Source organism: Amphiprion ocellaris, chromosome 20, assembly GCF_022539595.1.
Source record: "Amphiprion ocellaris isolate individual 3 ecotype Okinawa chromosome 20, ASM2253959v1, whole genome shotgun sequence".
In the NCBI taxonomy this organism is placed as follows: domain Eukaryota; kingdom Metazoa; phylum Chordata; class Actinopteri; family Pomacentridae; genus Amphiprion; species Amphiprion ocellaris.
Window position 1 is genome coordinate 30,012,063 of NC_072785.1, and position 27,173 is coordinate 30,039,235.

General features: G+C 36.7%; 1 protein-coding gene across 7 annotated transcripts in view; it reads left to right on the top strand.

Annotated features, from left to right (window-relative positions):
* Positions 1 to 23,252, top strand: part of esr2b (estrogen receptor 2b) — a 181,261-nt gene extending 158,009 nt beyond the window's left edge. For 4 of the 7 annotated variants that reach the window (XM_055005587.1, XM_055005583.1, XM_055005588.1 and 1 more), the window contains 5 exons: positions 8,949 to 9,087; positions 14,228 to 14,361; positions 17,361 to 17,544; positions 18,590 to 18,985; positions 19,976 to 23,252. In XM_055005587.1, the coding sequence (XP_054861562.1) occupies positions 8,949 to 9,087; positions 14,228 to 14,361; positions 17,361 to 17,544; positions 18,590 to 18,985; positions 19,976 to 20,102 (980 nt within the window). In that variant the 3' untranslated portion in view covers positions 20,103 to 23,252. The remainder of the gene's footprint in view (positions 1 to 8,948; positions 9,088 to 14,227; positions 14,362 to 17,360; positions 17,545 to 18,589; positions 18,986 to 19,975) is intronic. The other 3 variants (XM_055005586.1, XM_055005584.1, XM_055005585.1) reach the window with 3 other exon arrangements.
* Positions 23,253 to 27,173: the final 3,921 nt, after the last annotated feature.

The window sequence follows — 27,173 nt, forward strand, 5'->3', positions numbered from 1 at the left end:
GAATAATGTGGAGATTTAGAGCATTTAGGTTGAATATTTCTCAAAGTGTTGGTCGAAAAACTTAATTTACTTTACAGGGAGTCACATGAAAAGATTGATAGTGTTTTGATTCTTGTATGTTTAGTTTAAGGCAGAATAAATTGAGCTTAAATAGCAGAAGATGCAATAAATGCATGAAGAAATTAACCGAAATGTGCCTTTCATATCCTCAAATATAGATTTATAGAAAACATTTTGGTATATATTTAATAATTTGCATGGATTTATAGAACAAAGATGTAAAATTCTTTTTTCTTTTGAACTAAATGGGAGGTTTTTTTGAATATCTCTACATATTTTCGCCATATTATTAGGAATAAAATATAGAAATTATACTGTGATATATTTAAATACATCCTCTTCAGAACAGAGACTGCAACAAAATGAGAAGGTTTCAACTTTTGTTCTATTATTTATACTTTATTCGTCCCCGTCGTCAAACTAATACGCAATGAGGACAATAATATTCTCTAAATTTTCCTTAAAAACTTGTAATCCTTCAGATTTATAGATGGGAACTAAAGCAGAAAGTCTTCTAAGTGCTGCTGAAGTGGAGATTTCTGATATAAAGTCAAAGAATAAACTGACCTTAGCCTTAAAAGACGGAGTTTTAGAATTGAAATAGATAGATAGAAATTGCTGAAATGTTGTGAAATAAACACTTAAATGTGTATTTTGGATGTTTTCTAATGTGTTATGGAAGCAAAAAGCTCAAAATTACAAGTGCATGTGCATGAAATAACAAGAAAATATGTCATGCTTGTAGTTTTTTGCCTTAAAATTAATGATAAAACAACGTGCACAAAGAGGTCTAAAATGACTAAATATTCATCAAAACAGATGAATACAAGATAATTAATGAACTTGCAGCCTCCAGTTTTTGCACTAAGTTGTGCTTTGTATTAGAATTTGTGCACAAAAAGATATTACTACACTGCTAACCTACAAATGCAGTTTTTATGTCTTGTGAAATTACTGTTTCGTTTATGTTTTTAATCTTGTATCCACTTTAATGTTGTCCATGTCCTGTTGGATTTGTTGCCATGTGTTGTTCAGAAACATTAGCTGTGATCATTCGGGCATAAACAGAAGCAGCTCAGGGTCATGTGACTTATTAGTTTACCTGTGAGAGAATCACAGAATCCTGATGCGAGTCATTTAATATTCAGTATCTGCTCATATAAGGTACCAATCTGATACCATTTTCCTCGATAATACATTGAAGTTATTGAAATAAATCCAGTGTAAAAGCTCATACATTCAGAAAAAAATGCATTTCCGCATCAATGCTGTTCTTTAAAGTTCTGTAGCTGGTTATGAACCTTGTTGTTTGGGCTCATTTGCCACTTTACCATAAGGGTCAATATACACTGCTCAAAAAAATTAAAGGAACACTTTGAAAACACATCATATTTCAATGCAGGGAAAAAACAAACTGGATATTTACATTGATATGGACTGGATAATGTGTTAGGAATGAAAAGATGCCACATTGTTTGATGGAAATGAAAACTATCAACCCACAGGAGGGCTAAATTCAAGATACCCCAAAACTCAAAGTGAAGAACTGATGGTGCAATCTGGTCCATCTTGTTGAAATTCTATGGCAGCTACTCAGAATGGTACTCAGTAGTTTGTATGGCCTCCATGTGCTTGTATGCATCTGATGTTGAGACAAGCTCTGAATGAGATGATGGATGGTGTCCTGAGGTATCTCCTCCTAGAACTGGACCAGGGCATCACTGAGCTCCTGGACAGTCTGAGGACCAACCTGGTGGTGTTGGATGGACCAAAACATAACGTTCCAAAGGTGTTCTATTGGAATCAGGTCAGGTGAGCGTGGGGGCCAGTTAATGGTAGCAGTTCCTTCATCCTCCAGGAACTGCATGAATTCTCTTACCACATAAGGCCAGGCGTTGTCGTGCACCAGCAGGAATCCAGGACCACTGCACCAGCGTAGGGTCTGACAGTGGATCCAAGGATTTCATCCTGATACCTAATGGCAGTCAGAGTGCTGCTGTCCAGCCTGTAGAGGTCTGTGGGTTCCTCCATGGACATGCCTCCCCAGACCATCACTGACCCACCACCAAACCAGTCATGCTGAACAATGTTACAGGCAGCAGAACTTTCTCCACAGCTTCTTTTATATATATTTTTTTAATTTAACCTTTATTTAACCAGGAGAGATCCCATTGAGATTAAGAACCTCTTTTTCAAGGAAGTCCTGGCCAAGATAGGCAGCAGCAAATACAAAACACAATTATGAAATTACATAGTTAAGACATGATCAAAATACGAGAAAAAAATAATAAGTTTACGTGCACGTTATAAAAAACACGTGCAAGTTGTGGAAATGGCCTCAAGAACTCACAGTTTTGATTTAAAGGCACTCAAAGAGATTAACTCAGTTAATTTGAAGTCTTTCTGCAACATATTCCAGGCAAAAGGTGCAGAATAAACAAAAGCCTTTTTACCCAACTCAGTACGAACATGTGGAACTGAAAGCAACAGATGATCTTGTGAGCGGAGCGAGTGAAGATCACAACTTTTCTGTGCCGTTAAGGAGCAAATGTAGGAGGGCAGTCGTCCACGTATTGCCTTGTATATGAAAATATGCCAATGATGGGTCCTTGTGGTGCTAGAGCTGCCATCCCACCCGAGAGTAGAACTCGCAGTGATGTGTTGACATTTTACAGTTCATAATAAACCTCAACCAGGCGTGGATGAACAGTGTCAACCATTTGAAGACTTTGAGCAGAAGTATTCATATACAAAAGATCTCCATAATCCAACACGGACAAAAACGTTGCAGCGACAAGCCGCTTTTTTACACTGAAAGAAAAACACAACTTGTTTCGAAAATAAAAAACAAGTTTTAGCCTCAGCTTCTTTACAAGATTTTCCACGTGGCTTGAAAGTGAGGGAGTCATCAGACCAGACACCTAAGTATTTATACACCTGAACCACCTCTATTTCATTTCCCTCTAGTGTGGACACTAAAGGAATCATTCGTGGCTTTTCCAGACCCTTTCATGTCCATCATGTGCTCAGGGTGAACCTGCTCTCATCTGTGAAACGCACAGATGAGAGCAGGTTATAGGAGGCTTATAAGCTGCACCCCACCCACCACCCCATAAGTACACTACAAAACATAAGAGGGAAGCTATTGAATTGTATTACTAATAGAAAATTCCCTAAAATTACAAAAAAATATTTTATATCAAACCAAGAGCTGTACTATGACGATGAGGAGAGAGTTTATGGCTGCAGTAAATGTGTTGAATATTTGTGTCTCTTCGCTGTTTGCAGCGGTTTTGCATTTTGCAGACGGTTCCTGTTCACTTGTCACACAGCCGGCTGATCATAGACACCAATGTAATTTCTGCAGCTACTTTTGATTAAACTGGGCTTGTAGCACATTGTCTACCTTACAACGATGGAAAAGAGGCATCGTTTATGTTTAGACAACGTATATTTAATGAGTTATTGATGCCGGAAGTCCGAAGTTGTGAATCTCTTTCCGACTTTACCGAACTGTGTTTTATTTCCCGACGTCGCCGTAATTCGCTGGCTTCATGCTGTCATTTGCGAGCATTTCACTACAAATAACATAATTCTGTCTTGTCCTTCAATAAAACCAAATTTAAGGTAACCCTCGAAGTATAGCCGGAGTTTTTAGGTACTGATGAATCTTCACCCGTTTTGCGTTTTTCAGACAGTTTCCGTCAGTAATTTTCTAACTGTAACACAAACTAATGAATCGGGATGAACTAGAAGCCAACCTGAAGAAAGATCAAATAAATGTGTTTTTAAAATGTTTTATAAGTAGACTTGTGATGACACAGCGAGTCTGTTACTCTGATTTTATCTAGAATGTAAAAATCTATTTTATATAACATCACAGCCTCAGAGTAGACAAAGCTTCGCCCCCCCCTCAGATCTCTGGCGCCCCCTCTGGGGGGGCACGGACCCCAGGTTGGGAACAACTGCCCTAGAGGACGTCAGGTCCTCAGACCACCCTCATATCTCTTTCTGGTTGCTGGTCAGAGACCTTCACACCAGTGTTCTGCTGGAGGTCATTTTCTAGAGCTACTGCAGAGCTCATCCTGTTCCTCCTTGCATAAAGGAGCAGATATCTTACCTGCTGATGGGTTGAGGACCTTCTACAGTTCTGTCCAGCTCTCCTAGACTAACTGCCTGTCTCCTGGAATCTCCTCCATGCTCTTGAGACTGTGCTGGGAGACACAGCTAACCTTCTGGTAATGGCATGCATTGATGTACCATCCTGGAGGAGATGGACTGCCTGTCTAACCTCTGTAGGGTCCAGGTATTGCCTCATGCTGCCAGAAGTGACACTGACTCTAGTCAAATGCAAAACTAGTGAAAAAACAGTCAGACAACATTAGGAGGGAAAAATGTCAGTGGCCTTCACCTGTAAACTCATTCCTGTTTGGGGGGGCTCTCTCATCGTTACCCTTCTAGTGCACCTTTCATTCAATTCATGAACACCAAAGCAGCTGAAACTGACTAAAAACCACCTCTGTTACTTACTTGACCAGATCAGTATCCCACATGTTTAACTGACTTGATGCAATACTTAGATTAAAAAGTGTTCCTTTAATTTTTTTGAGCAGTGTGTATCAGCAGGACTTTTTGTAGCTGTTACGTGGAGCTGGAGAACCCAGGCACAGACAGGTGAATTTAGGAAAGACTTTTATTAAACCAGAAAACTAAAACAATACAGAAATGGAGAACTGAACTGGGAGGAAACAAAACTAAAATAAACACTATGAATTCAAAAACAGAAGATCACTAAACTAAAACAAAGCTAAGGAGGGGTACTTACAAGATGGGGGGAACTGACAACAGAAGGAGCAGGGAAGCAGGCTCAGAAAATCAGTGGTGAACGGAGATGAGACCAGAGCTACTGGCTGGACACATGAGCAGGGCTAGCGAGAATCTGAAAGAAGACTGAGTCCAAGTGAGGGAAATCCAGAGGAGGGGAAAACAGAGTCCAAAAGCAGAGTCCAGGTGGGAACAGAGTCCATGAAGGCATGTGGAGCGATGATCCAGCAGGGAGTGAATCACAGCACAGAGCTTAAATAGCTGGAGGTGAGGTGGAGAACAGGTGAGCTGATTGTCACAGCTGACTTTCATTGCAGCAACCAGCAGTTCAGGCAGTGAGAGACAGAGAGAGAGATGACAGATACAGAGGAAAACAGACAGGTCAAAACACGCAGAAAAATGAGGAAGAAGGAAAGAGGGAGAAAGAGGGAGAAGGAACAGAAGCAGAATCGTAACAGTAGCATAATTGACAGGTGTCATAGTTGACATTTTTGCTGTTTTGGCTGCCTATAACCAAACACCACATGGCATTTTCAGAGAAAGATTCTTCTAAATATTATATATACAATTGAGTAAAACTGAAATTGAAAGATATTTATAAAGATATTGTAGTAAACCTGTTGACTACTTTATATTAAATAACTCAGAAAGCCTTGGAGTCTGGCCAGTCTTTTCTTCAGGAGGAAATGACATCATGTGGAGCAGGTCATGTGATCTGGAATTAACACACTTCCTGGAGAGGTGTTTTTGTAATGAGAAACTTAGTTGAAAGTGATATAATTTGTTATTTTCCATATAAAATTTGATATGTTACCAAAAAAGAAATATCTATCATGATTATTTCAACTTGATAAAAAGAACACAGTGAACTATTTTTGAATAAGCTCCTTTTATTATTGTTTAGCTCATTAGAAGGTGGCAGTTGTTTAATTTGGACAGTTATTGACATTTTAGTGATATCCAGTCATTTTTTTATTAATAAATGATTGTTTCCATAATAAATTATTATAGAATTTGTATAGACATGTACATAACATTTAAAAAAATATATTTTTTAAAGCTTTTAATTAAAATGTATGCAAAATATATCCCATGGACTTCAAAAGCCCCTCAATTCTATATTAATCCATTTAATATTCAGTATCTGTTCATATACAGCAGTGTTTCTCAAATAGTGGGGCGCGCCCCCCTGGAGGGCCACAGAGGCATGTCAGGGGAGGAAAAGGTCCTTCAACACGGAACTAATTAGCTGAACTATTGTTTTAACGTCGGCCTGTTTTTCGCAGCGTACAACAATACTGAAATTGTGCTGGCCCATAGACTGTATATGCCATAGATATAAATAATAATAATAATGATCTTCTTTATGTATCTATGGTATATGTACTGGCCGTTCAGACTCCTGAGAACAGGAGAACGCATCGTTAATGTGCAGTCGGAACACCAGCGTACTTGATCACGTCACGTACTCCTCTCATCTCCTCCGATTATTTTTACCAGCAATGTCAAACATGTGGCCTGTGGGCCAAAACCGGCCCACCAGACGGTCCATTTCGGCCCGCGGGACGACTTTACAAATTATAAAAATTACAACAACATTAACTGTAAATTGTAAATCTGTAAAACTGTAAATTTAAAATAATTTCTAGAACTTGACAAGTTGTTCTGATCATGAAGTAAAATACTGGATTGTTCAGTTCCAGAAACCTGTGACTGAATGTTTTGTGTTTTTGTAGATAAACTGTTATCTGGCAGTTACAATGCATGTGGAAATGATGAACTGAGGCATAACAGGCTACTGTTGAAATTGAACTTGTTTTCCTTAAGAAATTTCAGGTTCATAATATTTTTGTAAAAAGATAGTTCATTAAATGTGAACATTTTCAGAATGTACTTTTTTTTTTAACTAAAACAAAGGGGAAAAGTTGGAGTTGTGGTTATTTATAGGTTATTATGCTGTGATTTTACTGGTGGGGCCCACTGGAGATCAGATTGTGTTTATGTGGTCCCTGGACTAAAATGAGTTTGACACCCCTGATCTTTACTGTGAAAAACAACTAAATCGAATCAGATAAAATAACACAGCCCTGCATATTCATGTTTTCACAGTTATATATCTATATATATCTATATATATCTATATATATCTATATATATCTATATCTATATCTATATCTATATCTATATCTATATCTATATCTATATCTATATCTATATATATATATATATATATATATATATATATATATATATATATATATATATATATAGGCACAAAGTTATTGGGGGGCATGAAAGTTTTTTGTCCTCCGAAGGGGGGCCCGACAGAAATAAATTGAGAACCACTGATATAGAGTACCAATCTAATACCGTTTTCCTTTATAATACATGAAAGTTTTTTAAATAAATCCAGTGTAAAAGCTCATATTTTAAGAAAAAAATGTGTTTCCGTATCAACGCTGTTCTTTAATGTTTTGTAGGTGGTTATGAACCTTGTTCTTTGGGCTCATTTACCACTAAAAACACTATCCTGGTTGAACTAAGTTTATAGTTAAAAAAAAAAATAAAAATACAATCACGTGACACAGGCTGTAAAGATGGCGGCCGGAGGCGGCCGGAAGCTGCCGCTCTGCTCGTCCTGCTTATAAACTTATAATTAACTCCGCAAACGCGCAGAGTTTTGAGGCTACACGAACTTTTCTGGATAGATAAAGTAAGATGCCCCACGGGATGGCAAAAGAAATCCGGATATTCGAAGATATTCTCAAATTTCACCGCAGCTAACGCGACGGCTAGCGAGCAAGCTAACCAGGCTAACGGCGCTACCTAGCATCGAAGCACCTGCTAACACCGACAGGAGGCGCGGAGGAGAGCTCTCCAGGCTATAAAAACGTATTAAAGACACATCTGAGGACCAAGATGAGAAGCTGGATGACATAAAGCGATCTGCACTGGCCACGGAAACAAAGCTGACCGGATTTTTTGAGCATCTGAACCAGGTAGAGGACTGTTTAGCATTCTTAATGGATGCTAACAGAGAACTAACCTTAACCGTCCTGCCACCAAACCGGTAGAGGAACAAGTACTTTGCGTTTGTTGTTGTTTGCTTTTTGTTTCTCGCACCTGGGCTGATACTGACTGGTTCTCACTCATTTATTCTACGTGCTGATTTGGAATATTCAATCCTTTTGTTTACCTTTTCTACTGATCGATGAGAGTGTTTATCTATGGTGTTATGAGAATAGTGCTTTACATCAAAATGGTCTGAGTTAACTGAGGGGTAATATTTGTTGAATGCTGGGTGGTTTGTACCTGGTCTCCCTTATTTATTTTTTTCTGTGGCCCAATAAGCCATAATGTGTGTTCTTAATATTTCTACCTGGCTTTTGCTTTGTTTATCTTGCAGAACAACCATGTCCTGCAGTTAAACGCCTTGAAAAGTTCCTTACAATTACTTGAAATTAGTCTAAAATCCTCAAAACTGGTTCAGAATTTCTCAGTATTGTCCAAAATGAGAAAACATCTTGAAACTTCTCCAAAATAACTCAAATTTTGTCTGAAATTACTGTCATAAAGGTACTTGAAAAATGTCCAAAAAACCTTGATCGGGGTATTTTTCCCATAAAAAAATAGTGACCACCAAAGCTTTAAATGTGCAACAAATAACTTCTCGATTCACCAGATAACCTGCAGTTTCACTTACAGTTGTGCATTTCCTCTGTCGTTGTTGTTCTGGCCTTAGAACGAAGTAGAGAAGCTATTTTCAACCATTTTTATACCATGAAACTGTGCTAAATGTTGTGAAATTTCAACTACAGCTCAAAAAGAACAGAATAGATCGTAATTGTAAACTATATTGACACTAAACCTTTTGTAAACTTTCCCTTGTACTGGTTTTCATGATGTTTACTTGTTGTAAATTGGTTTCTAGAGGGTCATCTTCCATTCCTTCTGCTCTCAAATTCTCTTTTTAACCACTAAGGAGTATGAGGCATAAACATTCTACCGAAGATGCTTCTGAATCTGAATCTTAACCTTTATTTGCCTTTGTGTTTTGTCATCAGGCTTCGTAGAGCTGAGTCTAGCAGACCAGATCCACCTGCTGAAGTGCTGCTGGCTGGAGATCCTGATGTTGGGCCTGATGTGGAGGTCGGTGGACCATCCGGGGAAACTCATCTTCTCTCCGGACTTCAAGCTCAACAGGTGAGACGGCACCATTTTTACACCATCAAAGTCTTATATTGTCAGTATTAGCATGTGTTTGGGTAGCAACGTGCAGATTTGGTGAATCTGAAGCTGAGTTTTCTGGATTGGAAGTGGTGTTGTCGTATATTTCTTGGATCTAAAGGCACTTGTGAAGTTGGTCAGCTTGCAGGTTTTTGATAGACACTATGACTTTTTAGCTTTTGCTTGCCGAAAAGGCTTCCCCATACATCTGTACAGCATGTTTCTTTGAATTTCTGGGAGTCTTTTAAAGCCAGAGCTGCAACAATTAAAAGGGATTCAAAATGGGTATATTAAAAAAGGGATTGAAAATGGCCTAAAAGGAATTGAAAATAACCCCAATTTGATTGAAAATGACCAAAAAGGGGATTCAAAATGGCCAAAAAGGGATTGAAAATGACCAAAAATGAATTCAGAATAGTCAAGAGACCCAAAATGGCTAAAAAAGATTGAAAGTGACCCAAAATAATTTCACAGTAACTAAAAAGGGACTCAAAATGGCTAAGAAATTCATTCAAAATTACTAAAAAGGCATTTAATTTTACTAAAAGGGGCTCAACATGGGCAAAAAGTGATTTAAAATGACAAAAAACTATTTCAGAATAGTGAAAAGCTTAAAAATAGTTTAAAAAAGATTGAAAGTGACTTAAAAATGGTTTCACAGTAATTAAAAAGGTACTCAGAATGACTAAAAATGGATTAATAAAGATCAAATAGGAATTGAAAATAACCACAATTTGATTGAAAATATCCAAAAAAGGGACTGAAAATGGCCAAAAGGGGATTGAAAATGAGTAAAAATTAATTCAGAGTAGTCCAAAGAGGCTCAAAATGACTAGAAATTGATTAAAAAAATGACCAAAAAAGGATTCAAAATGACCAGTAACTTATTCAGTTCATCAGTTGGTTGTTAACTTTTCAATAAATCTGAAATTGTTTTTGTAATCAATTGGTTTGAGTTCTTGTTTAAGAAAAAAACCCTCTAAATTCTCTGATTTAATCTGCTTGAATGTGAATATTTTCTGGTTTATTTTCTCCTCTATGACAGTAAAATGGATATCTTTGTACAAAACAAGACATTTGTCATCTTTGACTTGGAGAAACACTAATTTTCACCATTTTCTGACTTGTTAATGCTGATCTGATTGGGATATTCTTAAGTAATTGATTTTATTCATCCTAAACCCTCACATAAATGATGTCTTTACTATATAAAGTCATTTTGCCTTGCTTTGATGGTGCATGTAGACCAGACAGCTGCAGGGTTTTTCCTGCAGCTCTTAAATTACAATTAAGAATGTTTTTTTTTTTTTTTTTAACTGGGATTCATTTTCTCAAGCAGAAAAGACATTTTTTGTTTATTAAATGGTCAGAAATAGCAGAAAAACCTAAATATGTTTCAAAAAACCTCTATCTTGCCAGTTGAAACATTGAGCCGTGAATCTTGATAGAACCTAAAATAATCCTCTTCTGAATTCTGGATATCTCCTGAAGGCAAAATATAAACAAAATAGTACCTAAAATGCCTCATTTTCTGAATATTTACTTATGAATAGATGCTGCAATTTACAGATGTTCCCTAAACGTCTAGCTAAACAGCTAGCTAAGCTAACTGTGCACAGAGATTGCAGGAATTAAAGGTATTAGACCTAAAATTTGCTTAAAAGTCATGAAAAAAAATGATGGTAATGTAAAATTTGCATTGTTTGAAACCATATAATTTAATCTAAAGGTGCTGTTTTCTATGAACGGAGCATTTTAAAGATAAATTTTACAGTTTATTAAGTTCCTTTAACTGCGTAAAGCAAAAATCATGATTAGTATTTGATTAACTGTGCAGCTCTACTAATAGAACATGACTCAGCGTGGAATAAATTTGTGTCTAGTCATGGTTTGTCATAAATAAAGGCTGGCTTCCAGTTAAATGAGCCTCTGTTTAGGTTTTATGGTTGTTGAGCTGCTCTGTTGTTTTAATGCTGCCTTGTTATTAATTCTGTTGATGAGTTGACATCACACAATAAAACAGAAGTTGACTCACCGCAGATATCAGCAGCTCATTTATCTCTGATTCTCCTGCGCTGGCGGCTTGTTTTTCATGCCAAAAATCTTTTATCTCTCGCTGTTCCCTTCGACTCCGACCTTCAACTTTGGTCAGACAGCGCTGGTCTGTTTCAGCCTTTGTGTTTACTGTAAACACGCTGCTGCACCTCCAGTCTCCTCATTAACTGCAGCAAACGTCCTATAATTTAGCATCAAATTACAGTTTTTAGAGGAATATTTAATGAACATTGAAGCAACATTTGTTTTCAGGAGTTTGTAGGGCAGCAGAAGTTAGAAAACGAGGTTGAGTTGAGCTGCAGTGGTTTTAGTTGGTCATGCAGAAAGTTTTCTATCGAGCCGACATGCTTTAAATAATAAATAAGCCTTTCTGTATCACCACCATGAGGCCAAATTTTTCAGTTTTACATAAGATGCACATCAAAATCTCTTGGATAGATGGCTCCTGAAACCCAGAAAAAACATCAAAAATCCCCAGAATGACACTTTTAGCAGCCAGAAAGTGGGAATCCAGAAAGAATCATTAGATTTTTTGGCAGTGCCAGAGCTAATAATCTTTGACATGTTGAAAAAATTAACCAAATGTAAGCTGTCTCATTTAAACACTGCTGTTTTGTGATGTGCCGAACTGTTACTGCTACTCAAAATGGCAAAGAAAGACTGAAAGTGACATAAAATTGTTCCACAATAAATTAAAAGACTGAAAATGACCGTAAAGGGAATTGGTTTTAACAAAAAGGACTCAAAATTGCCAAAAGTGATTCAAAATAACCAGTAATGGGTTCAAAATAATGTAAAATACCTCAAAATGACTATAAAAAATATTTGGAATCACCAAAAATTGATTGAAAATGGCCAGAAAGGGACTCAAAATGACCGAACAAAAAAAAAAAAAAAAAAAAAAAAAAAAAAAAACTCTACTCTGGACATCAGCTGTAGAAAGATGTTTCACCATGATGAATGTATCAAAGTGGCTCAAAAAGCATTGAAACTGACCAAATATGGATTCAAGATAACAAAAAAGGAATTGAAAATAACCACAGCTTCATTGAAAATGACCAAAAATGAATTCAGAATAGTCAAAATGGTCTTGAAATGGCTGAAAATGGTTCAAAATGACCAGTAATGGATTCAGAATATTTTAAAACTGGATAAAAAAGGATTTAAAATGGTTTATTTTTCACAACTTTTCTAATGAGACGTGTACAATAAAGGGATCTTGATTAAATATCACAACATAAGCTTGGATTTGGTTGGTTTTTTCCAATGGAAAACCTATTGATTCTTTGTGTTTTTATAGTTTCAGGCTTTAAGAAACGGCATCATTTGGTGATTTTGTAAAAACGTCTATCCAACCTGCAGTTGGTTTGAACTGACTTTTGAAAAAAATCTCATAATTTTAAGCTCAGACTTCGTTCATTTTCCCAACTTAAACAAATACCAAACATGATTAGTTCAAGGACTGCCTCAAAGCTGACAATCTGACAAATTTTTCAGTTTTTACAGTTTCTAGCTGTGGTAATGGGTGCAACTTCAATGATTTTTTAAATTAATAAAACTTTTACTCTGTGTTTGGTGGCAGGTTTTGGCATCAATAAGAATAAAACTTTGGTTTTATTTGAGTTTTTTGTATTCTTTGCGTTCAATCTTGTGTTAATTCGTCATTTTCTTATCATTTCAATCTAAAAAAAAAGAGTCAGTAGCTTGTTGGGAACTTGAATTTTTTGCAAATATTTAATGGAAGCTACTTTACCGCTAGATTAATCCACATTTAGTGCAGCTGTGTGGCTCATTCATATGTCTTTAGTGGTATTAAAGCTTTGGATCCTCTGTGCTGGTTAGTAGTTGTTGTTTTTGGTGTTTTTCTGATATTTACTGGCAGCAGCAGCTTTGTTCTCATGTGAACCAGCAGGATGTAGAGTTAATAAAAACGTCTTAACGTGAGGACGGCGGTGGGCTGAGTTGAGTGTTTGACCTTTCTGTGTCCACTGTCAGGGAAACTGTCACTACAGGCTTATGTTGGCCTCCAAGTTCTCATAACAGCTTCATGTTTCTGATGCCGTCGGCTGGAAAACATCCTGATGCAAATCCAGCAGCAGACGCTTCCTCATGTTCTCCATCTAATCAGCCTTTTATCGTCTCTTTATTGTCTCCGCTGCACATCGTGGACACATTTCGCTTATTTAACCTTGTACAGGCAGTTCTTATTAACGATCCAACAAGACGCAAGAAAACACTGATGTGCAAGTGTTTTATTTCACATAGAATCAGCCAAATCTGCTAAAAGTTCCCTCGAAACCTCCCCAGTATCAACTGATTTTCTATCTACAGTAGATAAGACAAATGGATGTATTCTTTAGACTGAGACACCTGGATGGATGTAAAACTGATCTGGTGTCAGTTCTTACCAGAACTCAGATGTGTTTCTCCTTCTAAAATGTCATGGTTCTATGTGCTGGACTGATGAAGTTCTGAGGATCAGAAATGATGGAAGAAGTCCATTAAAAAGTGATAAATCTGGATCCACCTCTATGGACTTCAAAGACCTGGAACTCTGGAAATATTCAGATTATGAAGGTAGAACTGTGCTGAAGTTATATAAAGAATCAGCTGATTCTGAGAAGATCAGGGGGAACTTCTTCAAATTTAGGTAATTTTCAATGGAATGACTCCATGTATAAAACAAAAACAGAAAAACATGTCTTTTTGCTTTTTTAGCTCATTTCTACGCTTCATATGTGAACTTGCAGTTCAGTTATGTTCCATATTTACCAAATAAATATCAGTTTTTCAACAATTTCTCAGTAACTGAAGCATTAAACTTGTCCTGCTGAGAAGAAAACACAAAACGAAACTCAGCTGGACTAAAAGAGGATTTTAGATGTGTTTGATTTCTCCAAACAGGTTTGGTTTGTCAGTTTGTTAGGAACAGTTTTCTTGAACTTTTTACAGTTTGTAGTGTTAACTTCCCGTTTCTTCGTCTCTTTTCCTGCCGTTTTCTCCTCCTTCTTCCGGTAGTTTTTCCTCCTTTCAAACCTCCGTCTGCTCTTTGTTTCTTCAGGGAGGAAGGCCAGTGCGTGGAAGGCATCATGGAGATCTTCGACATGCTCCTCGCCGCCACGTCTCGGTTCCGTGAGCTGAAGCTGCAGAGGGAAGAGTACGTCTGTCTGAAGGCCATGATCCTCCTCAACTCCAGTGAGTCCAACACAACCAGGTCAACATTTGGTCCAATCAGCAGGACAGAGGCTGTTTTCTCTGGTTCTTACATAACTCAGATAAGTTTGTGGATGTTTACTGATGCAATAATCTGGACATAAAGTGGGTCAGAGATAGAAGTCGCATATCTGAGCTTCACCATTAAAGAAAAATTGATTAAATAGAAACAAACTGGATAATACAACTGTTAGGGTAACAGTTGATTGTCAGCCAATTATTCTGTTTTTATTCTTTGATAAAAATAAAAACATATTTAAAAATACCAAACATAAATCCTTGTACAATGTAAAAAATTCAAATTTTTAACTGTAATTTTTCTTTGGACATTTTGCTGTTATTTTACAGATTAAACACATATACTAACTAATAAAATCACCAAAAAAAAAATTAATTTACTATTTAAAAAAACTGCAAATACTGTACTCATAAATAATTTATATTTTTGTAAATAATATAAGAAGTATTTTTAAAGTTAATTATAATATTATTCATTTTTTTAAAGTATAATAAAGATTTTTTTACTGTAATTTTGCACATTTTCCCAGTTTTGTTAAACTACAGATAATATCTAGTTGAATGTCATGTTTACAGTAACTTAAAAAAATAAATTACCTAAACTGAAAATAATTTCCATTTCAAAAATCTGTTTTTAGTTTTTTTTGTTCCTCAGATTTTTAACTTCTTGATAAGCCTTGAACTACTGATTTTGTCATTTTTTCCAACTTTTTCTGATGTTTTTACATCTTTTTGTGACTTTTTCTGACATTTTTGCATCATTTAGTGTCATTTTTGCTATATTTTCTCCCATTTGTACATCTTTGAGTGTCTTTTTATGTAATTTTTGCAGCTTTTTCTGTCATTTTTCAGTTGTTACTACATCTTTTTGTGTCATTTTTGCTACCTTTGCTTTCATTTTTACATCTTTGAATGTCTTTCAGTCATTTTTACATCACTGAGTGTCATTTTTGCACCTTCATGTGCCATTTTGGCATCATTTAGTGTCATTTTTGCTTTTTATGTGATTTTTGCTTAATTTTGTGTAATCTTTGCAACTTTCTGTCATTCAGCCGTTGTTACATATTTTTGTGTCGTTTTTACTACCTTTTCTTCAATTTTTACATCTGAGTGTCATCTTCCATAATTTTTACATCATTTAGTGTCTCTTGCTACTTTGTCTGTTTTTTTTTTTGCATCTTTTTGTTTCTTTTTATGTAATTTTTGCGTCTTTTCATGTTATTTTTGCAACCTTTTTTTTTAGCCATTTGTGCAACCTTTTGTGACTTTTTGTAAGGTTTGCATCAATTAGCGTACATTTTACAACTTTTTCTTCCATTTTTCATGTTTTTGCGTCGTTTAGTGTAATTTTTGTGTCATTTTTACATTATTTATGCGTCTTTTCATGTCATTTTTGTCTCTCATTCTGTACAGAAGTCGTTCCTGAGTTTTCTCTCTTTCTTCACAATTGTTCTGTTTCCATAGAGGTGCTTTATAGGACTTTATATTGTAGTAAAAAAATGAGACAACAGTGAGGAAAAATTAGACAGAAGCAGAAAAATGCTTCGAGATTACAGTTTGAAATTCTTCAAAATTTGTGTAAAATTGCTGAACAGAAATTCATGTCATCATTTTATCCACTGACGTGTGTTTTACTGTAGGGAAATAAGTAATTTACAGTGTTTTCTGACCGTATTTCTTTGTAGATTTCTAGTATTTCACTTGGTTAAAGTTTATGGAGGTTTTATATCTTCTAATAAAATAAAAGCACGGGTCCTTAAATGATTAAAAATGCTGCAGATCCTCCCACAGAACCGATTGGGATGGACTTTATTGCTGTGCTGCGTTTGTTTTTCCCGTCTTTCATGTGTTTCCAGCGGTCACGTCGTCCCTGCAGACTGTACAGGTTTGGTGGAGGTGAGCGACCTCTTTAAACGTCCTCACAGGGTTTAATAAAGTCTTTTCCTGACCGGATCCTCTGCCAGACTCTCTGTTGATTCCAGTCCAACCGCAGCTGGAAACGTCCAAAAAAAAGAACAAATTGTGCAAGAAGTGAAAGTGAAAAGTTGGAGAGCAAACAAGCAGGAAGTTTTTAGAGATTTATGGCTCAACAGATGGATCTGAAGCGTCTATCGTCCTCTAGTGTTTCATCAGAGAGCAGCCAGATGGTTCAGGAGAATATAAATTTAGAAATGTCACAGTTTGCTTTAAATCGGTTCCAACTTTAATGGAAGAAACCTGCAGAAGGTTGTAGATCCTGTTCGGTTTCTGGGAAGTCAAACATGAGCTGAAGAGGGAGAGAAAATGTCAGCAAATATTAATTAACCCTCTGATCTCTAAGCAGCAGGTTCTGGGCAGATTTAGCTCGTTTGTCCTCACTGTGGCCTATTTTTCACTGAGATACAAACATGGAAACAGAACAACCATGAAGAAGGAGAGAAATAACTCATTTTATTGATCCAGTATTCTTGATTTTCTCTCAGTGGAAGCACTGCCTGCACTTCAACCTAAAAACTCTAAGAATTTCTGTCTTGTGACTGTTGGTTGCAGCTGAATCAGTCGTGGCTTTTTAGTTGCACCGAGGAGCTCAGAATAGTTTTTTTTTTCGTCAGAATCTAGTTAGAGATTATCCCTTGTTTTTGGTTAATTTTTAAATAAGATGTTTGAGAATTTGTAAAATATTTTTTGGGAAAGTATTTGATACATGGAGCTAAAATTTTAAGTACATCTTTCCTGTATTTTTGCTTTAAAAATTCCAGAAAATGTCCAACAGCGGTGAAAAAACACTCTGTGTTATGAGAAGTTTAACCAAATTAACTTTGTCTGTTGATTCTAGCAGATTCAATGCATTTGACAAACAGAATTTTCAAGACATGTTGTGGGTTTAACATGATTTTCCAACCTAGTAGAATGTGTGTAACGTGTGTGGTGCTGTACGGAAGCAGCAGGTGTGTGGTTGTAATTGACAGTGTTGCTGGTTTCAGATCTGTGCAGCAGCTCCCCTCAGACTGCTGAGGAGCTGGAAAGCAGGAACAAGCTGCTCCGTCTGCTGGACTCTGTGATCGACGCTCTGGTCTGGGCCATTTCCAAACTGGGTCTGTCCAGCCAACAGCAGACGCTCCGGCTGGGTCACCTCACCATGCTGCTGTCGCACATCCGCCACGTCAGGTAGACAACCACAAAGCTACATCCAGACATGATGGACCAAACTCATGCATTCTGGCTCATTCATCATGTTTATGTAGAAAAACACAGAATAAGAGCAGATTTAGACGCTGAGAGAACTCTGGATTTAACTGATCCGGAAAGACGTTTGAGGCTTTTTAAAGAATCAGTAAAACATCTTGGTTTTTACTTATGAGACGAAGTTAATAAACTTTAAGAAGCCCAACTGTCAAAGTTCTCAATTTTGGGAATTATCTACCTTCTGATATCAAACATTGATCGTCATTTTCAGTCACCGTTTAGTTTTCAGGTGTTTTTAGTCATTTTCAGTCATTGTTTACCTGGATTTTCTGCCATTTTTGCATCATTTGGTGTCATTTTTGCAACTTTTACTGCCATTTTTACACATTTCTGTCTTTTTATGTAATTTTTACATAAAAAAGTTGTGACTTTTTGTGTCGTTTTTACATCGTTTGTACATCTTTTTGTGTTATTTTAGGGACTTTTCTCATACATATAATGACTATATTGACATATTTGGTCCAGTCAGTTTTAGTCACTGTTTTTAATCATTTTCAGTCATTTTTACATCCTTTAGTGTCTTTTTAGGTCATTTTTGCATCATTTAGTCTCATTTTTGCATCTTTTTCGACCATTTTACATATTTTTGTGTTTTTGTCTAATTTTGCATCTTTTAGTGTCATTGTTGCAACTTACTCTGCCACTTTTACATATTTCTGTCTTTTTATGTAATTTTAGTGTCATTTCTTTAAACTTTTTGTGTCATTTCTACATCATTTGCGCATCTTTTCATGATATTTTGGGGAATTTTCTTACTTTTGATATGATTGACATGTGTGGTCCGGTCATTTTTAGTCACGGTTCAGTTTTCAAGTGTTTTTAGTCACTGTTTTTGATTGTTTTCAGTCGTTCTTTACCTTTTCTGTTATTTTTACATCCTTTAGTGTCTTTTTGTAAGTTCAGAAGCAGTGGATTCCTTTCATTTTGTGGCCATTTCTCTGGTCCTGACTGCTGTCTCCTCTCCCAGTAACAAAGGCATGGACCACCTGTCCACCATGAAGAGGAAGAACGTGGTTCTGGTGTACGACCTTCTGCTGGAGATGCTGGATGCCAGTACATCCAGTACATCCAGTACATCCAGTACATCCAGTACATCCAGTACATCCAGTACATCCAGTACATCCAGTACATCCAGTACATCCAGCAGCAGCAGCAGCAGCCAGACGGCATCATCCTCTCCCACCTCCGACAGCTTCTCCGACCAGCAGCAGTTCGTCCCGCTGCCGTCTCACCTGGGATCGGACCAAAGCGCTGATAATACCGCCGCCGTGCCTCCACATGGAGCCGCCGACGCCACCATCCTGGACAGACACCTGCAGGCTCCGCCCCCTTCTCAGAGTCTGGTGGAGTCTCACATGAATGAGTAAGTTCCACTCTCTTATCTACTGTTTACTAGCTCCTTCAAGTACACTTTTATTAAATACTGAAACCCTTTGAAGGCCAAAACCCACCAGCAGTTTTAAAAGGCTTCTTGTCTTTTACAAAAATCACCAAAATTCCACCATTTACACAAAAAACAAACACAAAAGAACACAAAATAGTTACACCTGATACTGTAAGAAAATATAAATAAAAAAATCAGCGTGTCTCGGTGCAACTGAAAAGTTCTGACTGACTCAGCTGTCAACAGTCACATGACCAAAGTTCTGAGACTTCGAGGTTGAACTGCAGGCAGTGTCTCCACAGCTACTGTGTAATTACTGTCATCACTCACGGTTTACTTTGTCACTGTTTTCACTTATTTTCAGTCCATATTTACTTTAATTTTCATTCACTGCTTTTAGTCATTTTCATTGCTGTTTAATTTTCACTCATTTTACTTTAGTTTTCAGTCATTTTCAATCATTTATTTTCATTTTCAGTCACTGCTTATGTTAATTTTCAGTCATTTTCAGTCATATTCAGTCAATATTTACTTTTATTTTCAGTCACTGTTTAGTTTCACTTTTAGTTACTTTTGAAAGAAAAAACTGAAAATTATTCATTCATAATCAGTACTTTCATTTTCAGTCACTGTTTAATTTTTGGTTATTTTAAGTCATATTTGGACAATATTTCCTTTTATTTTCAGTCTCTGTGTTAGTATTTACGTTCATTTTCTGCCACTGCTTTTAGTCATTTTCAGTTGCTGTTAGGTTATTTTCATTCAGATTCACTCAATATTTACTTTGTGTTTTTGTCACTGTTCAGTCATGTTCAGTCATTGTTCACTTTTATTTTCAGTCACTGTTTAGTTTTATTTTCAGTTATTCTGTTTACTTTAATTTTTGGTCACTGTTTTCAGCTGTGAGATTAAAGGATTATCTTCTTATTATTTTACCTCTAATATTAACTGTATGTTCTTGTCTTACAGCTATATCTCAGCAGACCACTGGGTTGTGGACACTTGTGGCGTCGCTCCATCAGTGGAACCAACGTCCTTCATGATTCCTGACCCGGATGTCATGGAAACCTCATTAGTGACAGAACTGAAACAATGACACTGAACCTTTCACCCCCAAAGATCCAGCAAAGGGAAAAAAACAAACAAACAAAAAAAAAAATAAACAAGCTAACAAAGTGCTGTCGTGAGGTAAAGTTTTGTTTTTCTCGTTGAAATGTTTTTAGTCTTTCAAAAAACAAAAAAAGAACGTTTTTGATCGAATGTATATTTAGTGTTTTGCGTAACTATTTCCTCTTGTGAATGTGCACTACAGTCGGTGTTCAGGGACATCGCTGAACTTCTGCCAGGCGGTCTGTGCTCTTTTTTGATATCCGGTATTTGTATGTTTATTTTTCACGTCGGTGTGAACATCCAGAACAAGCCGTGTGCTGAAGGGAGCATGTGGTTCCTCACCTCCACGCTGTGGTGTTTTTCCTTCTACTGCCGTGTTCTTTGGTGTTCTACTCGGATTTTTCTACTCTTTGTACAAACTGTCAGTGGAGTCGAGAAGCAGCAGTATGTGGCCTTTTTACCAAAATGACTGTTAAACTTGTTCTCTGTTCGTCTGGTTCAACCGAGGCTGAATTTACACGACGTCACGTGGCACAAATCTGCTCCTTTTACTCCCAAACACCAGCAGACCGAGACTAATTTAAACCAAATATCCAATAACAGCATGCTCTAAAACAGACTATTAATCCTAACCTGCTCACTATGGCTGAAAAAATAACTTATGTAAAAATCTAAATTGCCTTTTGAAACAGTGCAATTAGCGAAAGGCTTCAGTTTATGACATTTATTCTGATAAATTCATGTCTTTTTTCTTGTGTGATAGACTTTTCATGGTACTTCATGTGGTCACGCTTAAATACAGTTTGACTTTTAAATTCTTTTATTGCAAATCAAATATCTGTCAGAAAAATTTTATATTTTCTTTAAACTGTCACATCTCCATATAATGATCATAAAATATAACAATCAAACCTAAATGTTAGCATGTTTGTTTTGCAGAATCAAACCACCCAGCACCAGCAAAACACAATAAAAAATCACGCTTATGTTTATTTAATGTATGTCCTGTAAACTTTAAATACTAATAAGTGAAGTGCTGTTAGCCTTAGCTGTACTAAAATGCTACTGCTAGCGAATTCCTGTGCTAACCATTAGCTTTTAGAACAATGAACTCAGAAACCCACTAATATGCCAAGACAAAACCGTCACACAATCTGTTTATTTACTGTAAAATTTAAACACTTGTAAGTGAAGCTTTTTTCTACAAAACATTTATTCAAACGTTTTTACTTTATGTGCTCTGACACTAAAAACTAAAACATGAACTGCTGCTAGACTGTAGCTGCACTAAATTGCTAATGGCAGCAAACTCTTATGCAAACAGAATAATAAGCTAATAAGTGTGCTAACATGCTACGAGAAATCAAATGCATATTTGTTGTAAGAATACTTAGTGTAAACTATAAAAATTACAAAAATTAAACTCTAGCTTGAGCTGTGCTACCACGGTAAGGCTAGTAAATTGCCATGCTAATCATGATGCATTCAGTTAGCATAATAAGCTAAGAAACATGCTTTTATGCCCAGACAAAGCTGGCCCTAAAGCTTCAGCTTATTTACTTTCTGTGTATGCAGGGAAACCGTAAAAAATGATAAATGAAGTCTTTCTAACATTAGCATTATAAAACTAGCAAATTACCATGCTAGCTGTTATGTCCACAGAATAATAAGCTAAACCTGATAGCATGGCAAAACAGAACAGTCGTTAAATCTAGTGCTTAATTACTGTATTTATGTAACTGTTAAAAAACTCATAAATGAACCACTGCTAGCTATGTTAGCATGGTGAAGTTAGCAAATTACCATGCTAATCTTTATATATATATATATATATATATATATATATATATATATATATATATATATATATATATATATATATATATAAAAAAAAAAAATACTACAATGCTAACTTTTATGTGCACTTTTAACATAAGCTAAGAAACATGCTATACAGCAAGACAGAACAGTCTCTAAAGCCAGTGCTTATTTACTGTATGTATCCTTGACTTAAATTTTAGAAACTAGTAAATTATGTCCTGCTAGCCTTAAGTGTGCTAACAAGCCAAAGCTGGGAAATTGTCATGCTAACAGTCATGTACACAGTTAGCAATAAACTAAGCTAAGAAACACAGTAGACAAAACGTTCATTGAACCTAATACTTATGCACTCAACTTAGAAAGCTAACAAATTCTAGCCTTAGCTGCACTGAAATGTTACAACTACAATGCTAAGTTTTAACTTTGCTAATATGACACAGCTGGCAAATTACCATGCTTTCACTGTAATGTATCAAATGCTAATTTTAAATACAGACCTAATAACAAGTATATTTTTTGTACTTAAACTTCAGTATTTATAAATACATGCAATTCTCTATATAATTTTAGGAAAAGATGCCCTTTAAACATTATAAAATAACCAGCCAGACCATGATAGATTTTAGCTCATTTAGCAGGTTTTCACATTATATTGTAATTTAGTGACTATTGCAATAAATTAAAAAGGTCCCAATCAAAGTTATTGAGCAATTCCCCATTTATTAGGCTGATTAAGGCAAATCAATGTTATCTGTGTATTTGGTTGTTTTGTTTACCTTGTCCAACTAAAAATCTAATTTTCTCTTTGCTGTATCGTCTGAGGTGAATAACGGGAGAGAAAAAACCTGAATATCATCCGTCCAGAGTCTCTTTCTTTGTTTTGGCTCTTGGACCTCAAACTATTCGTCTTCTTACACGTAAAACCCTTTTTGGTTTCATTTGTTGAATTCGGTTCAAGAAGATTCAAATGTCTTCATCCGGCCCAACAAACTGAGACGGCTCCAGACTTTTAAATTAATCGTCCCAAACGCACCGTTGAGATGCTTTTTGGACGTCCGGTGGGTGAAACGTGCCACGGAGCTGCTGTGTAGATCCAGCCTGGTTCCAGACGGTTATCTAACCTGCTGATAGATGGATCCATGTTTACTCTCCTTTCTTTCCTGATGTCTGTGGCTTGTAAATGCATGAACACTCGGTAAAACATGCAGCAGCGGCACAATCGTGGCAAACACGGTTTTATTGTCAATCCAAAAACAAAAAAAGACAATGTATACATCCCATAAATAAGATCACAAAATAAATCAAACTTTACACACTTCCTGTGGTTTGTTCCTTTTGTGTTGGCCGTCTGAGTGTATGTACAGCATGTCCACAGAAACCTCTTTATTAGGGTTAAAAACACAACAGTACGTCTTTGATTGTGCAGCTACATTCATTGCTCGCAGGATTTCTTACATTCAAGTTTGACTTCACATCCGGCTCGTTAGCTTTTTGACGCCAGCTGCTCAGAAGAGTGTTTTTAAAGGTACGCTTCACTCTAATTTACATCCAAAATCAATACATTTTTATACAAATCTGTGTTTTAACCTCTTGCATGTTTGATATTTGCAGGGTCAAATCTGGCAGTGCTGGGTGAGTAAAAACTCTTAATAATTTAACATTTAATGGATTTTCTTGACATGAAGTTACAGCTAATAATGCTACCTCATTATTATAGTACAAATTTAAAACAAAATCTCTGTAAAGTAGAGCTGCAACCATCAATCAATTAGTCGCCAACTGTTTTGTCAATCAAGTCATCAGTTTGAGAAACTTTATTTCGCTCTCAGACTGCAGGCTTACTTGTTGTTCCTAGAATCTCTAAAAGTAGAATGGGAGGCAGAGCCTTCAGTTATCAGGCACCTCTCCTGTGGAACCAGCTCCCAGTTTGGGTTCGGGAGGCGGACACCCTCTCTATTTTTAAGACCAGGCTTAAAACCTTCCTTTTCGACAAAGCTTATAGTTAGGGCTGACTGGGTGACCCTGACGGGGTGAGCTGGTGTTTTCATTTGCACAACTGACTTCCCCTCTTGACGTCCCTTTAGTTTGCCCCTAGTTATGCTGCTATAGGCCTAGGCTGCTGGGGAACCTCTCTGGATGCACTGAGCCCTTCTCTAACTACCTATGTATTTACTATATATACCATTATTGCATTACATTCACTCTGTTTCTTTCTGTGTCCTTTCTCCGAGTGTCCCTGGTCCCAGAGCTGGATGCTGGATGCTTCAGATGTGTGGCTGTGTTTTATGGTCCTTGTGTCCCACCCCCCCACCTCTCTATCTCTACCCCTCTATCTGTATCCCTCTATCTCTACCTCTACCCCTCTATCTCTACCTCTCTACCTCTTCTGTCCCTCTCAACCCACCCGGCCAGCAGCAGATAGGTCCCCCCACATTAGAGCCGGGTTCTGCTCAAGGTTTTTTTCCCTGTTAAAAGGGTGTTTTCCTTGCCACTGTCGCCTTTTGGCTTACTCTGGGGGTCAGGCATATGGGTTCTGTAAAGCGTCTCGAGACAATTTGACTGTAATTGGCGCTATATAAATAAAATTGAATTGAATTGAATTGAAAGAAAAGCCGATTCCAGTTCTTAGATGTGAATATTTCCTGGTTTCTTTCCAATTCTATGGCAGTAAACTGAATATCTTCGGACAAAACAAGACATTTTTCACCTTTTATTTGAACCAGACAAGTAATTGTTGGTTGCAGCTCAACTTTTAAACTTCATTAAGCAATATTTTTTTCATAATACAGTTCTAAACAAATATATTATCTTTGAAGTTCGCACATAGGGCCAATAAATTAGCTTTTAGTGCCATTTTTTGGTTTGATTTTAAGGTGGCACGTTGACTGTACAGTCACCAACATCCACCAAAAATTAGACGAGCTAAGTTAGCAGCTAGCTTGGGAATAAAGTAAAATTTTTGCTGGGAATTAAGGACAAAAACTGCAACAATCCCGTCTTAATGCAGCTTTAAATTCAGGATCCTTGCAGAAAGTTTAGCTTTAGCATTATGTGAATATATTCCACAGTTTTCTGCATAATTGTAGGAAATTCTTGCCAAAAAGTAACAAGCCAATGTGATGTGAGCTATTTTATTTCCGGCTACTTCCATTCTCGCGCTCAGAAACAATAGTTTATGTTGTCGGTAGTTTGTCATTATGTACAGGATTAATTTAAAAACACTGTTTAAAGGACGTTCTGATAGTTGTTGGCTACAGATAAAGGCATGTCTGCAGAAGAAGAGTCACTGATTTTCAGAAAGAAACCTTAAATATCTCTAAATCAAACAACAAAAAACCGGACAACACACTCATCTTCTGTACAAAATGTGCTAATCAATAAGTGGCTGCCTTCAGGTAAAACCGGTAGAAAATGGCTCCTCGATCTGTGGATGCTTTGGTGAGAACCGTCCTTTTGTTCTATTATTATTGCAAGTGTACAAAATATAGATTTTAAAAATAAATCTGATGACTTTTGTTTCCTTTGAAGCTGTTCGGCAGGACGTCAACTGGCAAAATCTACATATAAAAAAAATCACAAACTTAAAAACAAACCAGTGATATGGCTTCTTATTCAGAACAATAAATACACTTGTAAATACAACAACATGAAGAGTCCCTCAGTTGTGAAGGTGGTGCTTCTTCTTGATTTCATGCTGGTTTGTTTTGTCATGGGCAGTGTTCACGTGGGCGGAGGGCCGTTGGTGTAGCGCAGCATCAGGTAGAAGGACCGGGCGAAGTTGTTGGACAGAGTGCAGCTGTAGTCTTCTTCAGAAAGAGGGATCAGACAGGCCAGAACCAGCAGGACCAAGAACAGCAGGTGGAGGGGGAAGGCGGCCCGTAGAACCCGGTAGAAGAAGGGTCGGTGTGGGGAGGACTCCCGTCGCTCCTCCCTGGACAAAGACAGACGACAACGGTGAGTACACAATCAACACAAACACTTCCACTGAGGATGATGGGGAGAGAAGACTAAAAACTTGTAATTGGACTTTTAAGACTAGAAAACAAGCTTTATATTACTCTCAAGTGCTTCTTCAATTGGTTCTTGTTGACGTTCACCAACCAATAGACTTCCACCTGACCAGTGAGAGGAACTAGGTATTTATTTTAGAACATCTGTGGGTCATTTTTCAGTCAGGATTCAAACGACTGATGCTCAGTGTCCTTTAGATGCAGATGGATGCTAAGTCATGTGCTAATTAGATGTTCCCTTTAGCAGCAGTAGTTTGACCCTATGGTTTAACTTGTTTGTTTTATCCTCAGAGTGAACCAGTTTTTGGCTCAGAGATACACTGAGATGTTTTAATTGATTAAATTTGTTTAAGTTAATGTCCTTGTTCCAAATGAAAGTATATTAACCAGTAAGGCAAAAGACTTTATGCCGGTTAATGACCTCCTGTTACAAGAACTGGTTCACTCTGAGGATAAAATAGCCAAATGACAAACACATAGGCCAGAGGATTTGTATAACTCCTCTTATCAGGTACATATATATGTATTAGGGCTGAGACTTTAATGCCTTAATTTCAATTAATTACAACAAAAATAACACGTTAAATAAATTAACATGTTTAATTGCACCTTTCTCAGTTCCCTAATGTCTGGCACACTAATAACTCTGATGAACACTCCAGCCCAGTAGGTGGCAGTAATGAACCTAAAATCTGTTTGCAGCCACAATGAAAAAACACAGGAAGTGCTGAGTGACATCAGCTCATTAGTGAAGGAAGACAAGCTTGTTGGGCAGAAAGTTTTATTGTAAAAATCTTCCTGAAGGCAGCTGGGATAAAAGTGTTGTGTTCAAATCATGCAACAAAGAGTTTTCTGATCACCTCAATGAAAAACATGTTGCTGTCAGAGTTAACATTAGTTACAACACTGCTGCTAATGGTGTAGCCACCCCATAATAGGCCACTTTTCAAGTTTACAAAAAAAAGTTGAATAATTTTGCTACAACTGCACTTTCATTTTGTAGTAATCTGTGAATGTAGCAGACAGATGAAAAGTGCAGATAAATAGAAATGATTAAGTTTTTATACAGTCAAGGTTCCGCCTCCTTGGAGGATGAATAACTTAAATAACAAAAATATCTGTCTTTTAATAACTTAATAATAAACTTTGTAAAAAATTCCATAAATAAAAAAAGTATATTCCTAAAAAAAAACCATCAAAATTACACCATTTCTCAGACCCACAAA